General features: G+C 36.8%; 1 protein-coding gene across 1 annotated transcript in view; it reads left to right on the top strand.

Moving 5' to 3' along the window:
• The window catches only part of LOC145255708 (glutamate receptor U1-like), a 99,743-nt gene that overhangs the window by 41,191 nt on the left and 36,474 nt on the right, over positions 1-22,078 (top strand). The window contains exon 3 of the mRNA XM_080114297.1: positions 19,156-19,347. Coding sequence (XP_079970423.1) covers positions 19,156-19,347 — 192 coding nt within the window. The remainder of the gene's footprint in view (positions 1-19,155; positions 19,348-22,078) is intronic.

Genomic DNA, 22,078 nt, shown 5'->3' with positions numbered 1-22,078 from the left:
TACTGACAGTGGTTTCAGCTAGACGGGTGTTTTTCGTGAAAGATTGCTGAGGGGGGGACAAGAGATTGGAGCTCAGACGAGCACTTCCTATGGAAATAATACTAAAACAACAACAGGCTCGCAACGTCCCTTCTGTGGGAGAAAGGTTGCAAGGAAGAGAAAAGGGCATCCCCCACTAGGCCACGAAGTCTATTTTGTACTCTGTCAAGGCAGAATAGACTGTTTTTAGCAGCTCCCGCCCAGATATGGCTGCAATATTCCATCTGTGGACATACTTGGCTTTTATATTTTTATATAGATAGAGAATTGCATCATTAGTGAAATATCTACTGGAGCGGTAGAAGGATCTCACCATTTTTCCAGCGACCTTGGCAACAGATTTGATGTATGTGTTCCATTTCAGATCAGGAGTAAAGGTCAATCCCAGAAGCTTATTAAAACATGGAGCCTTCCAAAGACGAGAGCCATCTATTTCAATTGATGTCAGATGGGGATCAGAGCGTTGATGATGTAAAGATAGAAGCTTGGTTTTAGATGCATTAAAAGTAACCAGCCACCTCTTCTCCCATTGTACCATGCGCTCAAGATCAGAGGAAAAAGAATCAGAGAGAACTTTGTCGTTTACGGCCTTTGATGTGTTGCTATATATGATCGTGTCATCAGCATAGATGTCAACGAATGATTTAAGTATGTGTTTTGGGAGATCATTGATGTACCTATTTACTATGCCTCCCCACGGGACAGACTTAGACACCAGGGTCGTTTTTTAACGTGGAGAAAAGGTACAAAAATAAAAATTGTCTCAGTCGTAAAGGATTTCTCCTCCACCGAAAGAGAACAAGAAATGGAAGTGCATCATCTGAAGAACAGATGGTATTTATTTGCTCCCCCACTGAGCAAATTAGGCACAAGGCCGTTTTTAATGTGAGGTAAAAACCAGCTCCCCTAAAAGTAGGCAAAAAGGGGGCACTCTGGTTACCAAAAATAATAATTGTCCCAGTATAGAGGGTTTCCCCTCCATTGACTGGTACAAATTATCTTAAGTGCAGCATCTGAAGAACAGATACTACACTTTGATCTTGACCAAAAGGGAGATCATTGATGTAGATCAGGAAGATAGTTGGGCCCAGGATGGACCCTTAAGGGACACCAGCATTAATACTATGGGCTTCTGATTTCTGCTCATCAACCACTACTCTTATGAGCCTATCAGAGAGAAATGATTTAATAATTGAGAAAACATTTCCAGTTATACCATAGCTGGAAATCTTATGAAGTAGGCCTTTATGCCATACCTTATCGAAGGCCTTTGATATGTCAAGATCAATTACCCTAGAAATGAAGCCTTTGTCGAGAGATTCACTAATGCTATGAGATATAACCGTTAGCACATCTGCTGTAGATCTAGTAGAACGGAAACCATATTGCATGTCACTAAGAATGTTATTTCTGCTGAGGTGGTTGACTACTTCTTTATTTAATATGGATTTTAGCAACTTACTCATGACACACAGGAGACTTATTGGTCTGTACGGAGAGGGAGATGACCTGTCACCTGAATTTCTTAAATACAGGGCATACTGATGAGATTTTCCAGGGTGTTGAGAAGCAATTTTCCTTAAGACAATGCTTGAACAGTTTTGTAAGTATGGGGCAAGTTCTAGTTGAAGCTTTTTCAACATTATAATTGGAATGCCGTCAGGGCCAGTTGCTTTACTGAAATCAAGGTTGTTGATTAGCTTGGCAACATCATGCACAGATTTTTGTATGTTGCATAGCATGTTGTCTGTTATTGGAGGAAATACAGGAAGTTGATGGCCTTCATCGCATAGTGTAGAAATAGCTGCAAAGTTCTAGGCAAATAGTTTGGCTTTCTCTGATGCTGACATGATGACCCCTGGTCCATTGATGATGGTTGGGATAGAATGCACGCTTCTGTTCAGGATCCTGTTTGCTATTTGCCAAAACTGGTGGGAACCAAGCTGCTGTTCAGCTACTTTGGATTTAACGGACTGAGCATATAGCTCTCTTGCATGTTTTTTTATTACTCTTTTACAGTCCTGAAAGAAGATTTAGTCTCAGTACATCTATTACGTCGGTAGCTATGGAAAAAGTGATTTCTGTGCGCGATGACAGCAGCACATTCTGGGGAGAAAGATGACTGACTGTTGATTTTTGTTGGAATTTTTTAGATGGTATGAATCGATCTATGCCTACAATTAACCAATCGGTCACGTCTGATACTATATTCTTTAGTGTTGTGGTGGCAACCACTTATTTATTTGCATATGCGAATAACATAACACTATAAATGGCAAGCTTAGGTTGGCCTTGGTGTGTCTTACTCACATGCCACCAGAAGTGACGCCGAAGAGCGTACATGTCCTCCCACCAAGATTCTCTGACTCGACACCGTCATTTGTACATATTGTAAATATACCTTTTCTTTAATACACTTATTATTGCGTTATCTTGTTGTTTGCGTCTTCATTGTATTTCCTTACTAATTATTGTTCAACCTTGCAACCACAACAGTTGGCGACGAGATATGAAACGTCAAATATAACAGTTTGATGAAGAACTATTTAAAAAAAAAAAGAAAAAAAGTACAACGCAAAGGTTGACCATTTTTTTTTAAGGAATGCAAAGTGTTGACGAGCAAACGCATTTTACGCTAAAGAGAAGTTTCAACTCAAGTGAAAAAAAAAAACTCTAACGTGGCAAAAGCGACAATTTAGGCCGTTTTCTGGGAATCCGACTTGCAAACGAATGTAAAAGTGAATTTTTGTTTGTCGCTACACGACAAATCTTACTAAAGGACCAACTTGCAAACGAAAAGCGAACTTTGTTCTGTCGAAAAAACGACAGGTCAGACCCGTATTACGAAAACCAAGGAAGTAACCTACGAAAAAAGTTCACCAGTGGATTCTAATTACTGTTCTCCGTAAACAAAACAACAACTAAAGGACTTTTTAATTAATGTTTTGGTTGACGTCGGTACTAAAAGGAAATACCACAGCTAAAACTAAAATTCAAGGAAAGGATTTTTTTTTCTTGAAATTGTCACTGAATAACGGATAATACAGTAAAACGTCACGGGGGGAAAAAAAAAGGTAATCTCAATTTAAGAGGTATTTTAATTACTAAAAAACTAGAGAAAAAAAACTCAAAGAACTAAATGTACTGCATACATTTAATTGTGACTCGATTAAAAAAAACAAAAAAAACAACTTTTATTTTGTGGAAAGAGTTACTTATTAGTAAGTGCCTAAAAACGGAAAGTCAATTCCATTTCGTGATTCCAGATAAACCTGTTTTATTTTTTTTTGCAGCGTGATTCGCAAAAAGAATATATTATTGCAAGCAGCGATATTATTATTGAAAACAGGAGCTTACAGCAATTTGCTTTTTTGTTGTAACCCAAACCGGTGTATATTGTACATGGTACAATATTTTTTTTTAACTACACACTAAAAAAAAAAAAAAAACATGGAAGACTTATCAAAAATGTTCATGCAATTTTTACAAGCACAAGCTACACAAAACGAGCTCTTGCAAACACAAATACAGGCACAGGCTGACCGCGAGGAAAAGAGAGAGGACAGATTATTGAAATGGCAGCAGGAACAAGAAGAAAAGCAGAAAATGGCGCAATTAAAGCAGAAGAAACTACAATTGGAATATGAAGAAAGACAAGAGGAACGTTTTGCTAAAACACTGGAACTACTAAAGAGTAATCGAGAAAATGTCGATAGTGTTAATTTCTCCCATACAACTATTTTTAATAGCATGGACACATTTCATTATGTGACTGAGGAAGAGAAGAATTGTGAAGCATACTACACAAGATACGAGGATGTTTTTCAACTGAACTGTAAAAATTGGCCAAATAGTCAGAAAGTGAGCCTCTTACTCAGAAAATTGGGTACATCAGAACACAGCAAATTCGTAGATTACATATTACCTAAAAAAACTGCGGAGTTAGAGTTCATGGAAGCTGTAAAATTACTAAAAGAATTATTTAATCCAAATATATCTCTTTTTCATAAAAGATGGCTGTGCATGAATCTAAGAAAGATGGACAACCAAGATTATTTGACATACGCATCAGTTGTCAATAAAAACTGCGATAATTTTAAGCTTGCAGAACTAACGGTAGAAGATTTTAAATGTCTAATCTTCGCTCAAGGGTTAGTTTCCACGAAAAATGCAGAAATACGCAGACGAGTGTTGTCTAAGCTGGAATCTGAGCAAGATTTAACCCTCCAGAAACTAGCAGAGGACTGTGAAAGGGCCATTACACTAAAAAAGGATTAAAAAAATATAGAAGAATCCGTAGTGGCATATGTAAGAAAAGTTAGAAAACCATACGCACCAACCAAGAACTTTACAAAGAAAAGCAATGGAACGGGATATTCCAAAGATAATAACCATAAATATAGTACAGAATATAACAAGCCTCTTCCTAGATATAACTGTAAGAGATGTGCAGGAAAGCATTGGGAATCAGATTGTCCTTATAAGAAGGAAAAAATGCTACATTTGTAAGAAGGTGGGACACAAAAGCGATTGATGCAGATATAAAGATTACACCAGAAAGAGAGTACAGCAAACAAAATCGAATACAAAATTAGACAAAGATCGGCGAAAATACGTAAAAGTGGAAATATTTAAAACATCAATAAAGTTACAACTCGACTCCGGCTCCGATGTTTCTATAATAAACCTGAATACGTGGAAAAAGTTGGGAAAACCGGCCATGATGAAAACTAGTAAAGCAGCCCGGACGGTAACTGGTGGGGGTATAAAATTTGAAGGAGAAGTTGTCCTCCCGATAAAATTGAAAGGGATTTCGAAGAAATTAAAAATATTCGTACTAAAAAATAGTGAAAATCTGTTTGGAATAGATTTAATTGCGAAATTCGGACTATGGGATAAGCCAATCAATACATTCTGTAAAAAATTAGAATGTTCTTCTCCAACAACAGTAAATATAAAAGACGATTTAAAAGAATTATTTCCTGAGGCATTCACGACTAACTTAGGTCGCTGCAATAAATTCAAGGCCTCGTTTGAACTTAAAGAAAACGCCAGCCCAATTTTTAGAAAAAAGCGAAATGTTCCGTTCGCTGGGTTTGAAAAGATTGATAAAGAATTAAATAGATTGGAACAGACAGGAATTCTATCAAAAATAGAACACAGCGAGTGGGCAGCCCCCACCGTATACGTAAAGAAAAAGAATGACGAAGTTAGAGTGTGCGCAGACTTTTCGACCGGGGTCAACTCCCTATTAAAAGATCACCATTACCCCCTACCAAGCCCAGAGGAAATATTCACGAAGTTGAATGGGGGTAATATCTTCTCCAAGATAGACTTGAGCGACGTGTATTTGCAAATACCGGTCGAGGAGAATTGCTCAAAAATAATATGCATCAATACGCATAAGGGATTATACAAATACAACCGATTGCCTTTTGGCATCAAAGTAGCGCCTGCCATCTTTCAGCAAGCGATGGACACCATGCTAAGTGGTATTGAGTGCGCATGTGCATACCTGGACGACATTGTTGCCAGGAGCAAATCCCTAGAAGAACATAAGGAACATTTGAAACAAGTATTTACTCGAATACAAGAATTCAGCTTTAAAGTAAAAGAAAGTAAATGTGACTTTTGTATGAGCGAGATTAAGTATCTTGGACACATAATAAACAAACATGGACGACGTCCAGACCCAGACAGATCTGCGGCAATAAAAAATATGCCAGCACCCGATAATGTAACAACCTTGCAGAGTTTCCTAGGACTCGCAAATTATTACCAATCTTTTATTGAAGGAATGCATAACTTGCGAGCCCCCTTAAATAATCTGCTTAAAAAGGATACACCATGGAACTGGACGCAAGAATGTCAAACCGCTTTTGACAAAATAAAGAGCGCACTAACATCCGAATTATTCTTAACGCACTTTGACACAAACTTAAAAATAGTCGTCGCTAGTGATGCTAGCTCCTACGGCTTAGGAGCATGCATTCAACATATTATGCCGGATGGGTCTAGAAAACCAATAGCGCACGCTTCGAGAACGCTGATACCAGCCGAAAGGGCATATTCACAAATCGAAAAAGAAGCGTTGAGCATAATCTTTGCCGTGACTAAATTTCACCGATATTTATATGGTAGACAATTCATACTTGAAACCGACCATAAACCGTTAGTCACGATCTATGGATCAAAAAAAGGATTGCCGGTATACACCGCAAATAGATTGCTGCGCTGGGGTACAATACTACTTAATTACGATTTCCAGCTACAACATCTAGCATCAAAAAAGATTTGCCATGTGGATGGACTGTCAAGACTGATACCACAGAAACACAATCTGGAAGAATCAGTCATTGCAGCAATTCAGACAAATGTTGAAGTAAAAAATATGGTAGCAAACATCATTAAGGAACTACCCGTAACTTTGTCGGACATTAAAAGGGAAGCCGAGAAAGACGAATATATAAAGGACATAAAAGAGAAAATTATAACGGACACAAAGTTGCAGGAAGTTTTCTCCATATGTGACGATGTGTTACTGTACAGCGAGAGAGTGGTAATACCCAAAACATTGCAGAATAGGATGTTAAGAGATTTCCACACAGGACATCCGGGGATAAATCGAATGAAGTCGTTAATGAGAAGCTACGTGTACTGGCGTAACATGGACACTGACATAGCGACAACAATTGATAAATGTAAAGGATGCCAGTCAGCGGCAAAATCTCCACCTATAGTACACAAACCTTGGCCAAAAACCGACCAACCATGGTCGAGAATCCACATGGACTTCGCTAGTCCAGTAGGTGAAAACTATTATTTAATTGTAGTGGATAGTTTCACAAAATGGCCAGAGGTAATGCGTTGCAGGAATCCAACAACGAACAACTCAATAGGGTTCCTACACGAGTTGTTTGCAAGATTCGGTGTACCAGACACACTGGTCACTGACAACGGAACGCAGTTCACATCCGCAGAGTTTAAGGAATTTTGCGACACGTTCCGAGTGAAGCACATCACGACTCCGCCGTATCATCCAAGGTCGAACGGCCTCGCGGAAAGGTTCGTGGACACGCTAAAACGAGCATTAAAGAAATCCATTGGAACACCAACAGAAAAAGCTTTGCAACAATTCTTGCAAGTATATAGGATTACACCACATCCTAGTACACCATCAAACATATCACCAGCTGATCTAATGTTTGCCAGAAAGGTAAAATCAGCGTTTGACAAACTATTGCCAAGGCAGGCAATTATCCGAAACACTACACACACGAGAAGAAAGAAATATAACTCGGGAGATCGAGTATATTTTAAGTGCTACAGAAATAACACATCTTACTGGGAAGGTGGAGTAGTGGATAAACGCATTGGTGATTGTACATACATGATTAAAGGTCCACAGAATATACATAAAAGGCACCTAAATCAGATAAAAAAACGTCATATCCAAGATGATGATGATACGACAACAGTCGAAGAGGAGGACACCATAGATATCATATACAAATCTTTTAATTTGGAACCGCCTCAAAATGCACCTGAACCCCGAAGATCAGGTAGGAAAAGAAAAGTGAATGAACCATTAATGGTAAACCCAAAAAGAAAAAGATATTGAAATCTGTGTGACTTCAAATCTTGGGAGGGGGGTGTTGTGGTGGCAACCACTTATTTGCATATGCGAATAACATAACACTATAAATGGCAAGCTTAGGTTGGCCTTGGTGTGTCTTACTCACATGCCACCAGAAGTGACGCCGAAGAGCGTACATGTCCTCCCACCAAGACTCTCTGACTTGACACCGTCATTTGTACATATTGTAAATATACCTTTTCTTTAATACACTTATTATTGCGTTATCTTGTTGTTTGCGTCTTCATTGTATTTCCTTACTAATTATTGTTCAACCTTGCAACCACAACATTTAGCCGATGCCATACTTAAACGGTGATATCTGATAGATATGTTTATATCTAAAACACTAAAAATGTTAATCAATATAAAATATTTATAATTCAAACTTTTCATACTGCTTTGTACAGCTTCAAGTGCTGACCGTTGGTGAAGGAAGCAGAAACTTTAAACATGTATGAATTATTTTTGTGTCTATTGATTTCATATGTGTAAATAGGCAGTATTTTTTTTATTAATAGAGCCAACTTATCAAGAACTAAAAGCCATTCAAGGATACCTCTAGTAATGTATTCCACAGATGGAAAGCTCTTGGAAACTCTATTTGTCAAAATTCTAGTTTATGCTTGGCATACGGATGATGAACAGAAAATTCTTTACAGTAGAAAAAGGAGTTTTTGCTGTGAATGTCATACAAGAAGATGGAGATTGAAGCTCAGTCAAGCACTGCCCATGGAAATAGCGTTCACAGCGCCTCTTTGAGAAAGGGGGCTGTAGAGAAGAAAAGAGGACATCCTCCACTAGATTTTAAATTCATCATAAAAGAGTATTCTAAGCGGCACCTCATCCGATGTAAAATGAAAGAGGGGAGAACTGCTACAAAGTTAATAAATATTTATTTAATAATAATCTTACTGTTGGGTCACCATGTATATTGTTAGTTTGGAATTATTTTCTGAGTGAAAACCTTTCTCCAATTTCATCCTAGTTTGAAATAACTCTACAGTGATTTGATATTTGTGTTCATTCCCTTATAAGGCAAGCTTCACCACAACTATCATAAATATGCCATGCCCCACCTCAATTTTGAGCCAGGGATGCAGTGAGCTGAATTATCAACTAAATAACGGATTAAATGTATTTCTTTCCAAATTATCTTCTCTTTTATAAGTCACAAATAAGATAGCAGTTATAGTGTTGACTAACTGACATACTCGGTGTTACTTATAATTGAATTAGAACCAGGATGTAGATCTGCTTCTGGCCTTGTGATCCATATTGTCATTTTTATATTTATCTTTTAAGTTTTATAATTTCTATAATTTCCAATTTTACAGTTACAGAATGAATAAAACGTCTTTACTGATTATGAATACCCAGCATTAACACAGACCTACACTACAAAATTAATACAACTATTGGATTCTTCATTAAAATTTGATTTTGGTAGAGGTCCTTTTTTTAATTACATCCCTTAACAGAGAGACGCCATTACACTGGTATTATTATCTTTATTATATAAAAATGAATTGAAAATGAAATTTTGACTGACCCTTTTGGCATAATAGTAAGAGTATTTACAAATGCACCCAGAGACCAGGGTTCAATCCACAGTCAAATCATACCAAGGACTTTAACAAAAATGGTCGTTGATATTCCTTTTCTGGTGAAAGGTATGTGGAGTAATTCCTGGAAGGTGTTGCACCTTGGTGTAGTAGATAATGCCCAATTTACTTTTTATATGATAAGTATAGGGAATGGGGAACCAATGTATGAGAATGAAAATATTCGATATTCTCATTCTACTAAGATAAAATTTGGTTAGGGAATAAAAACAAATCTCCTTAACACATGCACACGTCGGTTGCAAAAAACGACACAAGAAGTTGGTTAAATAAATTTGCATTTATTTACAGTTTGTCTTCACAAACTATAACACAACAGAAGGTAAATACGTGTCCCAAAATAATCGTGACATAGAAAAGGAAATCGTGATTAACACACGATGAATTTTCTAAAGGTTACAATCAGGATTCGGTTCTGGGGTTCGGGAAGGAGTGAGTCACTCGCTCGACAACAGCACGTTTCTGCCCTCTTCTTTTCCAATCGACCACACCTGGCCTCTCGCCAACAATGTCACACCGCACAGTCAGCAACATGAAATACTTTAAGAGAAGATGTTCTTTTCTTTTTGTGCCTTCCAGGGAATTTTCCCCAGCTTTTATATCCTCCTATCTACAAAAAATAAGGAAGAGACAGGAAAAAAAAAAAAAATAGCTTCTCCCATCATGCCCTGCCTTTCTAAGATGCCCTTCATATATATAAATGAGCTAGCCATCCTTTCCTTCTTCTTTCCCAAAGAGCAATGCAGACACGCCCGGTACATCTTTTTTTTTTCTCCTTTCGCATATACCCCCCCCCGATCTTCGAGATCAATAAGACACTTCATAATCCTTCATCCAAGCAGGCCTCCTCCTCTCACGTTGAGGCCTCTGGGGGACAACTTCTTGGGGGTTGACGTTTTCAGGTTCACTACAGACATTCTCGTAAAGAACCACAATGTGGGGCTAAGTCGAATTGGGATGCATCGTTAGCTTCTTGGTGGATCTCGACTTCCTCCTCTTCACTGCCATCACTGCGCACCAGCAGAGTTACACGACACAGGTCTAGGATATGCCGGGGAACGTCATTCACCATCACGTTGTTCTTCGACTGCGTTCTCATTACGACCCCCCCCTCTTCTAGCAAGTGGCACATTTTGCATTTGGGGGCTTCACCCACACCTTCTCACCCACTTTAATGGTAGCTTCTTCACCCTCAATTCCTACCGTTTTGTTGCATGGATGCTGCCACTTATACGCGAAGATGGCTCTGTGAGGCACAGTTGTCTTATCTTGTCTGGTTTTCGGTGAGATGTTGTACCAAAACACTGCCTCCATGATACGCTGCCCTACAAAATTGACTTACTCCCCACTTATCACACACCTCTTTAAAGGCTTCTGATCAGAAAGCAGAGCCATTGTCCATTAACAGTTCCTCAACCGGCCCTCTCTACAAAAATATTTCTTCATTGACCCCTCCAATCGCCCATGCAGCTTCTGCCCTGATCTCTCTCCAGATGGCAAATTTCCCCGGTCCACAGTCGACCATCGACAGATACAGCTTATGGCGATAATGGGTCACATCAATGGCAAATCACTTCCAGTCCTCCGCAATGTGTAACTCTCCTGCTTTGTGTCTGGACGGTCCGGGGTCTATCGATTGGCACTCCTGACAGTGCTCCACTACCTCCCTGACCTCCTACTCGGTGGTTTCCAGGTAAACCTCTCTTGCCAGGAATAATGTCCGTTATCAAACAAAGTGGTGCATTTCATGTAACTTTTTAACTTCCTCCCCTGTACAGCATACCGAGGAAACCTCCTTTTCCTCTTGCAGCCAGGCCTTTTTTACCCATGTCATCGAATCTGTCTTGTTCTTTTCCGATGGGACCAGCACTACAGATACCTTCAACTGGAATTCCGCTATCAAATCTGCAAGTGCTCCAAGCCTGCGTTTGATCAGCATTTCTGCAGCACCTCTGGTCCTAACTCTCTTATCACCAGTCACTGCTGACCTGATCCATGAAACTACCGTTGTCGAATCCAAACTAACTTATCAGCTAACTCTCGAATTTTCCAAGTTTCGTTTCCTGCTCACTTGGTAGTCTGACGATTAACTAGATCAGGTGATTTTATGACAAGCTAGAAAGGAAGTTGACTGCTACAACCAATCAGCAATGACGTTTTAAACAAAACATATTCAAAATCTTAAGTTGCGAGTATATACTGTCCCTGATCTATACATTAATGCTGAGACAGTTAATCGGAATTTGAAATCATGAAAATTCGGAACTTTTGGGGTATGAGAATCAAAAAAATAATGCCTATTTTCCGGTGCCAAAAACGATTCTTTAATATTTTCTTTGTTTAGTTTGTTTTTATTTAACACTTTATTTTTCATTACCTGTACTAATGATATTTTTAAACTGCCAATAAAACAAAATGCGAGAGACGCCCCTCCCCCATCCCATAAGTATATTTTTATGTTTTTAAAAATATATGCACAGTTTTACAGTAATCCAAAAATAAAAAATAAAAAATAACAACTAAATATTTAGAAATTTTAAAATAATCAGAATCGGAATATAAGAATAATATCGAAATCAGGAAAATATTGGAATCGTCCCATCACTAAAAGCCATGTAATATATGAAGATGTAGAAAGGAAGTAAGAAATGAAATCCAAACAAGAATTGCGATTAATCCAGGACAATTAAAAAAGCATGTGTTAAAATGGTAAAATGCAGAGATGTAAATTTACTTACAAAAATCTCAATTGTGGGGACACATCACTCAGAGAATAATATACACTAAAACTGACCGCTTCTTTGGCCATAGTTAGTTGATTAAAGTTGAAAGATAGGTTTTGATAATTCATTAGGGTTTAAATGGACTTAGAGTTGATTTGACAGCATTCAACCACTTTGAATGTTTTACCAAGAAAAGAGAGTCTTGCTCCTCAATTTTATATCTTGTGAAGAATTAGAGTAAAAAATAATGTGCTAGTAATGTTAAAACCGAATATTTCCAAGGAAGATAAGTTTTGCAAAGAGGAAGGGGGGAAAAAAAACAAAACAAAACAAAAACAACAACATCAATGTTCGATACATTTTAAATCAAGATGCCAGTATCTTCTAATAGCATAATATGGTACCGCCAGCCTGTCCCAATAGAAGTATATGAACAGCAATTTTGTTGGCATTAGATAAATGAAATTCTCTTTGAAATATTCGGAGCTTGTAATCAGACTCATAGGCTGAACAGCAGGAGTGAAAACTAAGGTCACCAATAAAATATCGTTCTTACAATCCAGAGGTTGCCAGTTCAATCCGACTGCTGAGCAGTATAATTAATTTATTTTGTAGTACGTACATAATTGCAATTAATTTTCTTTTTTTGCGTGCATATTTTCACTTGCAGAGTGATTGATGTATTGTCCATACAGAACACTTGTGTGCAGGATAGCACCTTCCATCTAAAGATTTTCCTGTGATTTATGAATAGTCCGATTTGGAGCATCGTAGTGAAAAGACATATTTCAGTTATGATTGAGTTTATTTGGCACTTGCATCTTCTCACTCACAGACTGATTGATGTGATGCTTTTCATTTCAACTTTGGCGAGAGGCGAGATAAAAGATATGAACACAACCTTACTTCTATGTTTCCTTTCTATTTCTGTTTTACATAACTTTTTATGGATTTTTTTTTGTTGATGAAACTGTTTGGATAAAATTGATTTGAATTGTACAAGTTTGTCCCTTTAAGCAAAACATGGTAATTGTTTTCTTCATATCCAACAAAACCAGAAGAATAAATATCTATGCAACAACTGTTACTACAAAATTGCAATCCAACATTATTCTCTACAAATTGGAAATTTCAATGTGATATGAACATCAAGATTTTTATTCCACACATTTTGGTGATCTGGAACTTATCAAAGATTCCATCAGGATTTTTATTCTGTTTTACATAACTTTTTTTTTTTTTTTAAATTAAAAAAAAAATTTTTTTTAAATAATTTTGATCTCTCATTCACTCCAAACAAGGCACTATGCCACTTGAATGCAAGGAGCTACGATTTGGGACCATATCTACAGGGACACTATGTAGGGAGTTGAGCAGGGAGATGTTTGTTCACATTGTATTTAAACTTCTGCATGTCAGTACATTCAGGGAAGCAGGGAATTCCAAAGGTTCACAGTTTAAGGTTATAAACTATTAGAAAGGATGGTTTCCGGCAAACTAGGGATCTCTACAGTGTAAGGGTGGGATTTTGTTACTTGTTGGGTTAGTTGAGGTTATTTACGTTGAGGAGGAATAAGTGCTTTGAGAGTACATCCCATTAAAATACTTGTAAAATAGGCACAGGGATGTAATACTGCAGCGATGGGACAGGGGTTGGAGCTTGGTTGACAACCTATTAGGTTGGAAATTCTTTTCTGGACCCTGTCTAAAAATAAGAGACTAATAGCAGATGGACCAACCCAGATGCAGCAACAATACTCCATGCATGGGCGAATTGTGGTTTTGTAGAGAGATAGGACACTCTCTGGTGTGAGTAGTTTTTTAGCACAGTAGAGAGAGCCCACCTTTTTTGCAGCAACCTTGGCAATGTCTTCAATGTATTTGCTCCAATTCATGTTGCCTGTGAATCTTAAATTGAAAAGTTTGACTGAAGAGCTTTCAGATAGCATATTATTAGTCATGGCTATTAGTGGTTGAGAAGGTTTCTTGTAATTATTAAAAGAAAGAAACTTAGTCTTTGCAGCACTGAATATTACCATCTATTTATGTCCTCATTCCACTACAAACTGGAGGTTATTCAGTATAGTTTTAGCCATTGCTTTAGATATGTGTTCGTTCATTTTCTCCTAGTGTCTGTTATAGAGCGTGATGTCATCAGCAAATATACCCATCTATGAGACAATTTTATTAGAGATCGTTTATAAATGAGGAATAATAAAGGTTCAAGAATTGACCCCTGTGGCACACTTGCATTTATATCATGCTGTTTTGATGGATGACAATCAAGGACAACCTGAATTTTTCCCTTATCTCTAAGAAGGACAACAATTCTTGCCAAAAAAAGGATTTAACAAAGACATCATAAAAAAGAAGCCTTATCTTGCTGTTAAAAAGCTACTAAAATGTAAATTACGAGTTGAAACAGAACTCCAGACAATTGCGTTTAGAATTATTACTACTGAATTAGCGAAACCAAGTTTCAGTAAATACAAAAAAAAAAAAAAACTTTTTTCCAGCTCTATAAATACAAGTAATGTTGAAAAAAAGATTTTGTCATTATAAAAAGCATGTCTTGTGGTTAAAAGGCATTAGCGTTGGAAAAAGAAAACAAACTCCTGCAAAAGTAAATGATAGTATATTTTATTTTATTGGCTAAAGCAAGTATTCGCACAAATTAAAAAAAAAGTCAAATTTTAATTCGATTAAAATAAACTTTTCACTGGTCAACGGGACTGCATGGTGAAGAAGAAAAAAAACGATTTCGCTAAGCATGACAAACAAAGTTAATGAGAAAAGGACATTCTTTTTGTGAACAGAAATCGAAAAGAATAGCCAATAGTAAATAAATGCTATAAACTCTCTTCCACAGATAAGTAACTAATTCCCATTAAGGAAAAAAAAGAGGAAAAAATGTGTAGGATCAACAAGGAATTGAACCAATTACGAAAATTGAAAAAAATGACAAACGAAATTTACTGCATTTCATATAAATGCAAACGTCGAATTATTTTCTCAGGAAAATTGCCACACAAGGAAATAAATATATGAAAGAAATATTTGTTAAATAACCAGGTACAAATTTTTGTAAACGTTTTTTTTTTTTTAATAGATTTGGTACTATAGGAAAAGTAAATCAACGAATTGTGTTGTTTCTGAAAAAACTCATTTTGTCATATTAAGTAATTCCACACCATCCAAAAAAACAAAACAAAAAACAAAACAAAAAAATGGACGATTTTGGCAAAACACATTTTGGAAATGGTGAAATTCCAATAAAGTCAACAATTAGAAGTTGACAAAAAGGTTCCAGGAAGAGCAATTGGCAATACAAGAGAAACAAGTAGCAGTACAGAAACGAAACGAAGAGAAACAGTTAAATTTACTGAAATATCTCGAAGAAAAACAAGGAAGAGAAAAGAAACAAATTAACGAACAAATATTGGAAAAGCAATTAGATTTAATGAAATACTTCGAAGAAAAACAGGAAAGAGAAAAGAAAGAAATGAATGAACGAATATTGGAATTGAAAAAAATACAGAACGAACAATTATTGGAATTGAAAAAATTACATTTAGAACAACAAAACCAGTCAGCTAAAAAAATGGATTTGATAGCACAAGTTTTAGTGAATAAGGACAACAAAGAAGAAACCAGCACAGCTTTTTCCTAAACTGCGATCTAGCCAGCTATCGATACATTTCACTATGCTCCGTAGGAAGATCTAACATTTGAGGCATATTTCAAAAGATTTGAAGACCTTTTTAAGATTGATTGCAATGCATGGGCAGATCAAAAGAAGGTTCGTTTATTGCTATGGAAGTTAGGTACATCCGAACATAACAAATTTGTGGACTATATTTTACCAAGAAAAACCAATGAATTGTTGCTTGACGAGGCAGTCAAACTGTTAATGGAGTTGTACTGTCCAAAAAGAAGCCTTTTTCATAAAAGATGGAAATGCATGAATCTTACATGTAAGGAGAGTCAGGACTATACGACTTTTGCATCTATAGTTAATAAGCACTGTGGCGATTTCAATTTGTCGTCATTAACAGCGGACAATTTCAAATGCTTAATATTCACACAAGGTTTGATATCCATAAAAGACGCCGATATAAGACGTAGTGCTCTAAATAAATTGGAATTAGAACCTGATTTGACGCTTCAGAAACTGGCTGAAGATTGTCAGTGGTTCGTGGCAATGAAACAAGATTCCCAAAGCATAGAGGGAGCAGATATCGCTCACATTAAAAAAATATGCTTAAAAAATAAAGGACACCCGCCCGCCAGCAATTACCAATCAAGAGGTAAAAAAGCACCCTTCACAAAATTATTAGGATAGACAAAATTCTAGGACCCCTTGTAGCAAATGTGGGGGACCTCATAGGTACAATGCATGTCAGTACCAAAGGAATATAACATATGACCTATGCAAGCGAGCAGGGCACAAGGTCTCATATTGCAGAGCAAAAGTAGCAAAAAAGAGCTACGTAAAAACTGCAAAAATGGACTCTTCACCAACAGAGAACATAAGGAAATGTGTTATGGTGAGAATCTGAAATAAAAAGGAAACTGCAACTCGATTCAGGGTTGGATTTATCAATTATAGCCGATAAACTCAAAAGAGATCTTAAAAAATCTTTCCCAAGTGTTTTCTCTGAAAAGCATGGATGCTGCACAAAAATAAAGGTGAGATTCGAATTGCTGGATGAAGCAAAACCAATATTCAACAAACCACGGAGCATACCATTCGCTTCAAAGGAAAAAATTGAAGAAGAATTGGAAAGACTAGTTAACACTGGGATTTTGATCCCTATTAACTATAGTGAATGGGCAGCCCCCACCATACAGATGAAAAAAAAAATCTAAAGAGATTAGGGTATGTGCAGACTTCTCGACCAGATTGAATGCGGCGCTCAAGAACCATCACTACCCACTACCAAAACCAGACGAAAGATTCGCTAAGTTAAATGGCGGAAAATATTTTTCCACAGTTATAAATACATGCCAGAACTTCATGATGTAACTACATTGCAGAGTTTTTTAGGGCTCGCGAACTATTATGAAACATTCATTTAGAAGATGCATGAATTGCGTACGCCATTGAATGGATAAAAAATAGGACTGGACGCCTGATGCCATTGAATGGATAAAAAATAGGACTGGACGCCTGAGTGCCAGGCAGCGTTTAAGAAATTAAAAAATGTATTAACGTCAGATTTATCCCTGACTCATTCAATCTGAAACAAGAGATTATTGTCGCAACTGATGCAAGTTCTTATTGGATCGGGGCATACATTCTACACAATATGCCTGATGGGTTCACTAAGCCGATCACCCATGCATCAAGAACTTTACTGCCAGCCAAAAAGAATTACTCCCAAATCGAAAAGGAAGCACTGAGGATCATATTCGGTGTTACAAAATTCCACCGATTTTTACAGTCGTAAATTTAAGTTACAAACTGACCATAAGCCGCTTATAACCATCTTTGGCTCTAAAAAAAGGTCTGCTAACTTACACAGCCAACGGACTGCAAAGATGGGGGATCATTCTACTGAATTACGATTTCAGTATGGAATTTCTTATATCTGCAAAGTCATGGAGACGGATTGTCGCAATTAATCCTGAAATCAAGGGAACTGCTGGAAGGCACAGTAATAGCGTCATTACAAAGTGAAAAGGACTATACACAAATACTATGTAATACGATCAAGGAACTACCAGTGATTTTGGAAGGCTGAAGAAGATAGTTCCATCAAAGAAATGAAACTAAAAATTCAATCGGATGAATCGGCAGTGGAAGCTTATTTTATGTGCAATGAGGTACTGTTGTACCAAGAAAGAGTAGTAATCCCAGCTACACAACAAAAGAAAATTCTGAAGGATATCCATACGGGGCACCCTGGGGTTACACGAATGAAGAGCCTCATGAGATCCTATGTTTACTGGAGGAGTATGGACACTGATATACCAGGCATGGTAAAGTCGTGTAAGGGATGCGCATTGGTTGCAAAAGCGCCCCCAATACAATTTAACCCATGGCCTAAAACGGACCACTCATGGCAAAGAATACATGTAGATCATACTGGATGGAAACTATTATTTGTTTTACAATCAGTGTTCGTCATGAATTGTTCGCTAGGTTTGGTGTGTTTGATTGTCTAGTGTCAGATAATGGCACACAATTCACTTCAGCAGATTTTCAAAGCTTCTGCAAGGATTTCCAGGTTAACCACATAAAGATGCCAACCTATCATCCCCGATCGAATGGTCAGGCAGAGAGGTTTGTAGACACACTGAAAAGAGCACTGAAGAAGGCTAAAGGAACGCCCTCAGAAAAGGCACTACAACAGTTTTTACTGAATTACGCCAAATGAAAGCACTCCATTGAAGATGTTGCTAGCAGAGTTAATGTTCGCGAGGAAAATAGGCCAGTCTTTGAGAAACTTTTGCCAAAACAGGTAAAACTGACAAATACTATAGTTCCTAAAAAGAGGTATTTACCCGGTGAAAAGGTATTTTTCCAGGTACACAAAAATAATAGTACGATGTGGGAATTAGGAAAGGTCCAGAAAAGGATCGAGCAGATGGTCTACATTATCGAAGGTCCAAGATTTACCCACAAGAAACATTTAAACCAAATTCGAAAACGTATCACAGATGACGAAAGACAACATCCTACTAAACAAGAAGAGGTAATGGACCAGAAATATGACACGTTCGACTTGGTAACACCACAAGCAGCCGCACAATACCAGTCCCCCAGAAATAGGAAAATTACCGACTCGATAGAGATCAACCCCAGGAAAAAGAGCTATACGATCATTCCAGGGGTATGAAAAGCTCAGGAGGGTTGTGTTGTGGGGTACAAATCACCCTTATTTGAGAATTAAGTGGAATCAACCAGTCCTATGAATACCACTGGTTTCAGAGACTAAATGAAGACATTCATACCATGTTTAACCGCATGCTACGAACACGTTCCTCTCATACCACTTTAGTGGCTCCTGTATTCTTTATGATAAATACATATTATATTTTATACACTTTACACTACTTGTGGCTGCTTTCATTTGTGACTCATAGCATGGGTCTACAACAAATACATGTTTTATTTTACTCAATTCAGTTGCCCCCTTTCTTGATGGAGTCTGACTATAATAATCAATCGACCAAGGAGGGTATTATCATCGACCTTCTGAAAGAAATCGGGAAAGTTATCAACGTTTCCTTTGTGATTGACATAGTGAAGGATGGACGCTATGGTACTCAAGATGATCGAGGCAACTGGACAGGAATGATTGGAGAAGTCATATCGGGGGTAAGTAAATCTCTTTTATTTATGTTTTTTTAATTTTTTTCAGTCCAGTTTGTTTATTTCTGTACGACCTAGCGTCCAAATCGCTTAACTAATCGTCACCAAATTGGGTTAACATATAGGTCATGGTCTAAGAACTGATTTAATTTTGGGATATTCAGGTGAAAGTCATACTTTTTTCAATAACTTCAATTCTCTTAATCATAGCGACTCACTACTTGACCCATATTGTAACCAATGAAGTTTTGCATCTTATATTATTCTGACTTTTGATTTAAAAAGTTCGATCAGGGTTGAAATTTTTACGGAATTTAAATTTTCGATTTTTCCAACTTGTATCGATCTGATGCTCCTTTGATAACAATAGCAACCATGCAAAATTTAAGTTTGATCAGATTAAATCATTTTTCAGTTTTCAACGTTTCGATGGCAAATATAATATGGACTACATCATATGATATGGAGAAGTAAGACTTTGGGGCATCTTTACGTTGTTAGGTGAAGGCATGCAGTCTCACAACTGATTTATGTTCTTGTTTATATATATATATATATATATATATATATATATATATATATATATATATATATATATATATATATATATACAGGGTTTCCATAAAGTCCGTGTGCACTTTAAAAAGTTTATAACTTTATTTGTATTTGCAATAGAAATAATCTGTAAAATGGATTTGAAAGAAGTAAATCTATAATTTTTAAGCTTTTATTGAAATTTTATTTAACTTTCCACATGCTTCCATCATTAGCAATACAAAGGGTTATACGATTTTGCAGTTCACGAAAAACATTTGTCAAATGATTTATAGTAATGCCTGAAATCACATTAGTTATTCTAGCTTTCAAATCTTCCAATAAACTAGGTTTGGTTGCATACACAATTGTTTTCACATGTCCCCATTAAAAAAAATCTAATGGAGTAAAATCTAGCGAACATGGAGGCCAATGAAATGGTCAAGCCCTTCCGATCCATCTGTTAGGAAATTCCTGATTTAGAAACTGTCTAACACGCTGAGCAAAGTGACAAGGAGCTCCATCTTGTTGAAACACTGTATCATCTTTCAAGTTTAATTTTTCAAGTTGAGGAATAAAGTAATTCTGCAACACATCTAAGTAGCTGTCACTGTTAATAACACGATCTTCAAAAAAATATGGCCCTATAATTCGATTTATTCCCAAAACACACCACACATTAACTTCAAGAGAGTCCCTTTCATGTTCAACAGTTTCATTTGGGTTTTCAGTTCCCCAAATTCGGCAATTATGCCTGTTGACCTTGCCACTAATGTGAAATGTTGCTTCATTAGAAAACAGTAAATTACTCACAAATGCATCGTCATTGCAAAGTTCTTCATTGAACTGGTGACAGAAAGTTAGCCGTGCATAATAATCCTCTTCTAACAACTGTTGATGTAATTGAATTTTGTAAGCTTTCATATGAAGTTTTGCTCACAGAATCTTATGCACAGTAGACTTTAGCAGCCCGAGCTCCAATGATGTCCGTCTTACAGACTTACTTGGACTTGCAGTAAAGGATTCTTCTATGGAAGCAACACTTTCGTCACTGACACATGGCCTTCCAGACCGTGGTTTATCATGGACAGAGCCTGTCTCTTTAAATTTTTTCATCCATTTAACAATGGTGTTCCTATGAGGCGCTTTTTTATTGTATTCAATTCTAAACTTTCTTTGTACAACAATAGTAGATTTCAATTCAACCAACCAAAGGACACAGTTTACTTTTTCCTCAATTGAAGCAATGGGATCAAATTGATTCTGAAAAACAAAAGAAAATAGTTTTTACTTATTTAAAAATTGTTACGAATTTTTTGGTGAAAAATTATTCAATAACTATACTTAAAACTAGATACATGAAACTTCATAACATTTTTTACAGATTATTTCTATCGCAAATATAAATAAAGTTATAAATTTTTTAAAGTGCACGTAACCTTTATGGACACCCTGTATATATACATACATACATACATACATACATACATACATACTAGCAGTTCAGCCCAGCTTTGCTCGGGCCCTATGTACTGTTCATAACTTGATGTGCATATGTATATATTAAAAAGTGTGCATATGTACCGTAGTGCCTTTCTATATAATAGACGTCCTTACCTACCATAGAGAAAAGTTGGTAGAGACAGTAGAGGTCAATTTTTTTTAACTTTGACCGCAATTTTGACCCTTTAACATTTATTGTTTTGGCCTCAAATCAAATTAAAATATTTAACCCATGTCCAAGTAACCTATATCTAAAATTTCAAGTCTTTAACACAAAATTGGCAGAGGAATTTGGTAGAGCCTGCAAAGGTCAGCTCTTTCAACTGTGACCTCTTGGAAGTGAAATTTTCGCCCCAAAAATGATTACAACGCTTGCTGCATGTCTGAATACCCTTTATGTAAAATTTCGAATGTTTAGACCCAAAATTGACTTAAAAGTTTGCTAGAGACCGCAAAGGTAAAATCTTTTGGACTTTGACCTCTTGGCAGCCAACTTTTCGGCCAAAAACCGATTAAAAAGCTTGCCCTATGTCTGAATACACTTTATGCAAAATTTCAAATGTTTAGACCAAAAATTGGCTAAGTAATTTTGTAGAGACCGCAGAGGTCAATTTTATTTTAACTTTGACTCCAATAATGACACCTTAACATTTATTGGTTTGGGCTCAAATCAAGTTATTAAGTTAGATCCATGTCCAAG

The sequence above is a fragment of the Euprymna scolopes genome, chromosome 31, assembly GCF_053919585.1.
Source record: "Euprymna scolopes isolate OS-2025 chromosome 31, ASM5391958v1, whole genome shotgun sequence".
Taxonomy (NCBI): Eukaryota; Metazoa; Mollusca; class Cephalopoda; order Sepiida; family Sepiolidae; genus Euprymna; species Euprymna scolopes.
The sequence above is the reverse complement of the archived record's forward strand: the minus strand, read 5'-3'. Positions and strand labels throughout refer to the sequence as shown.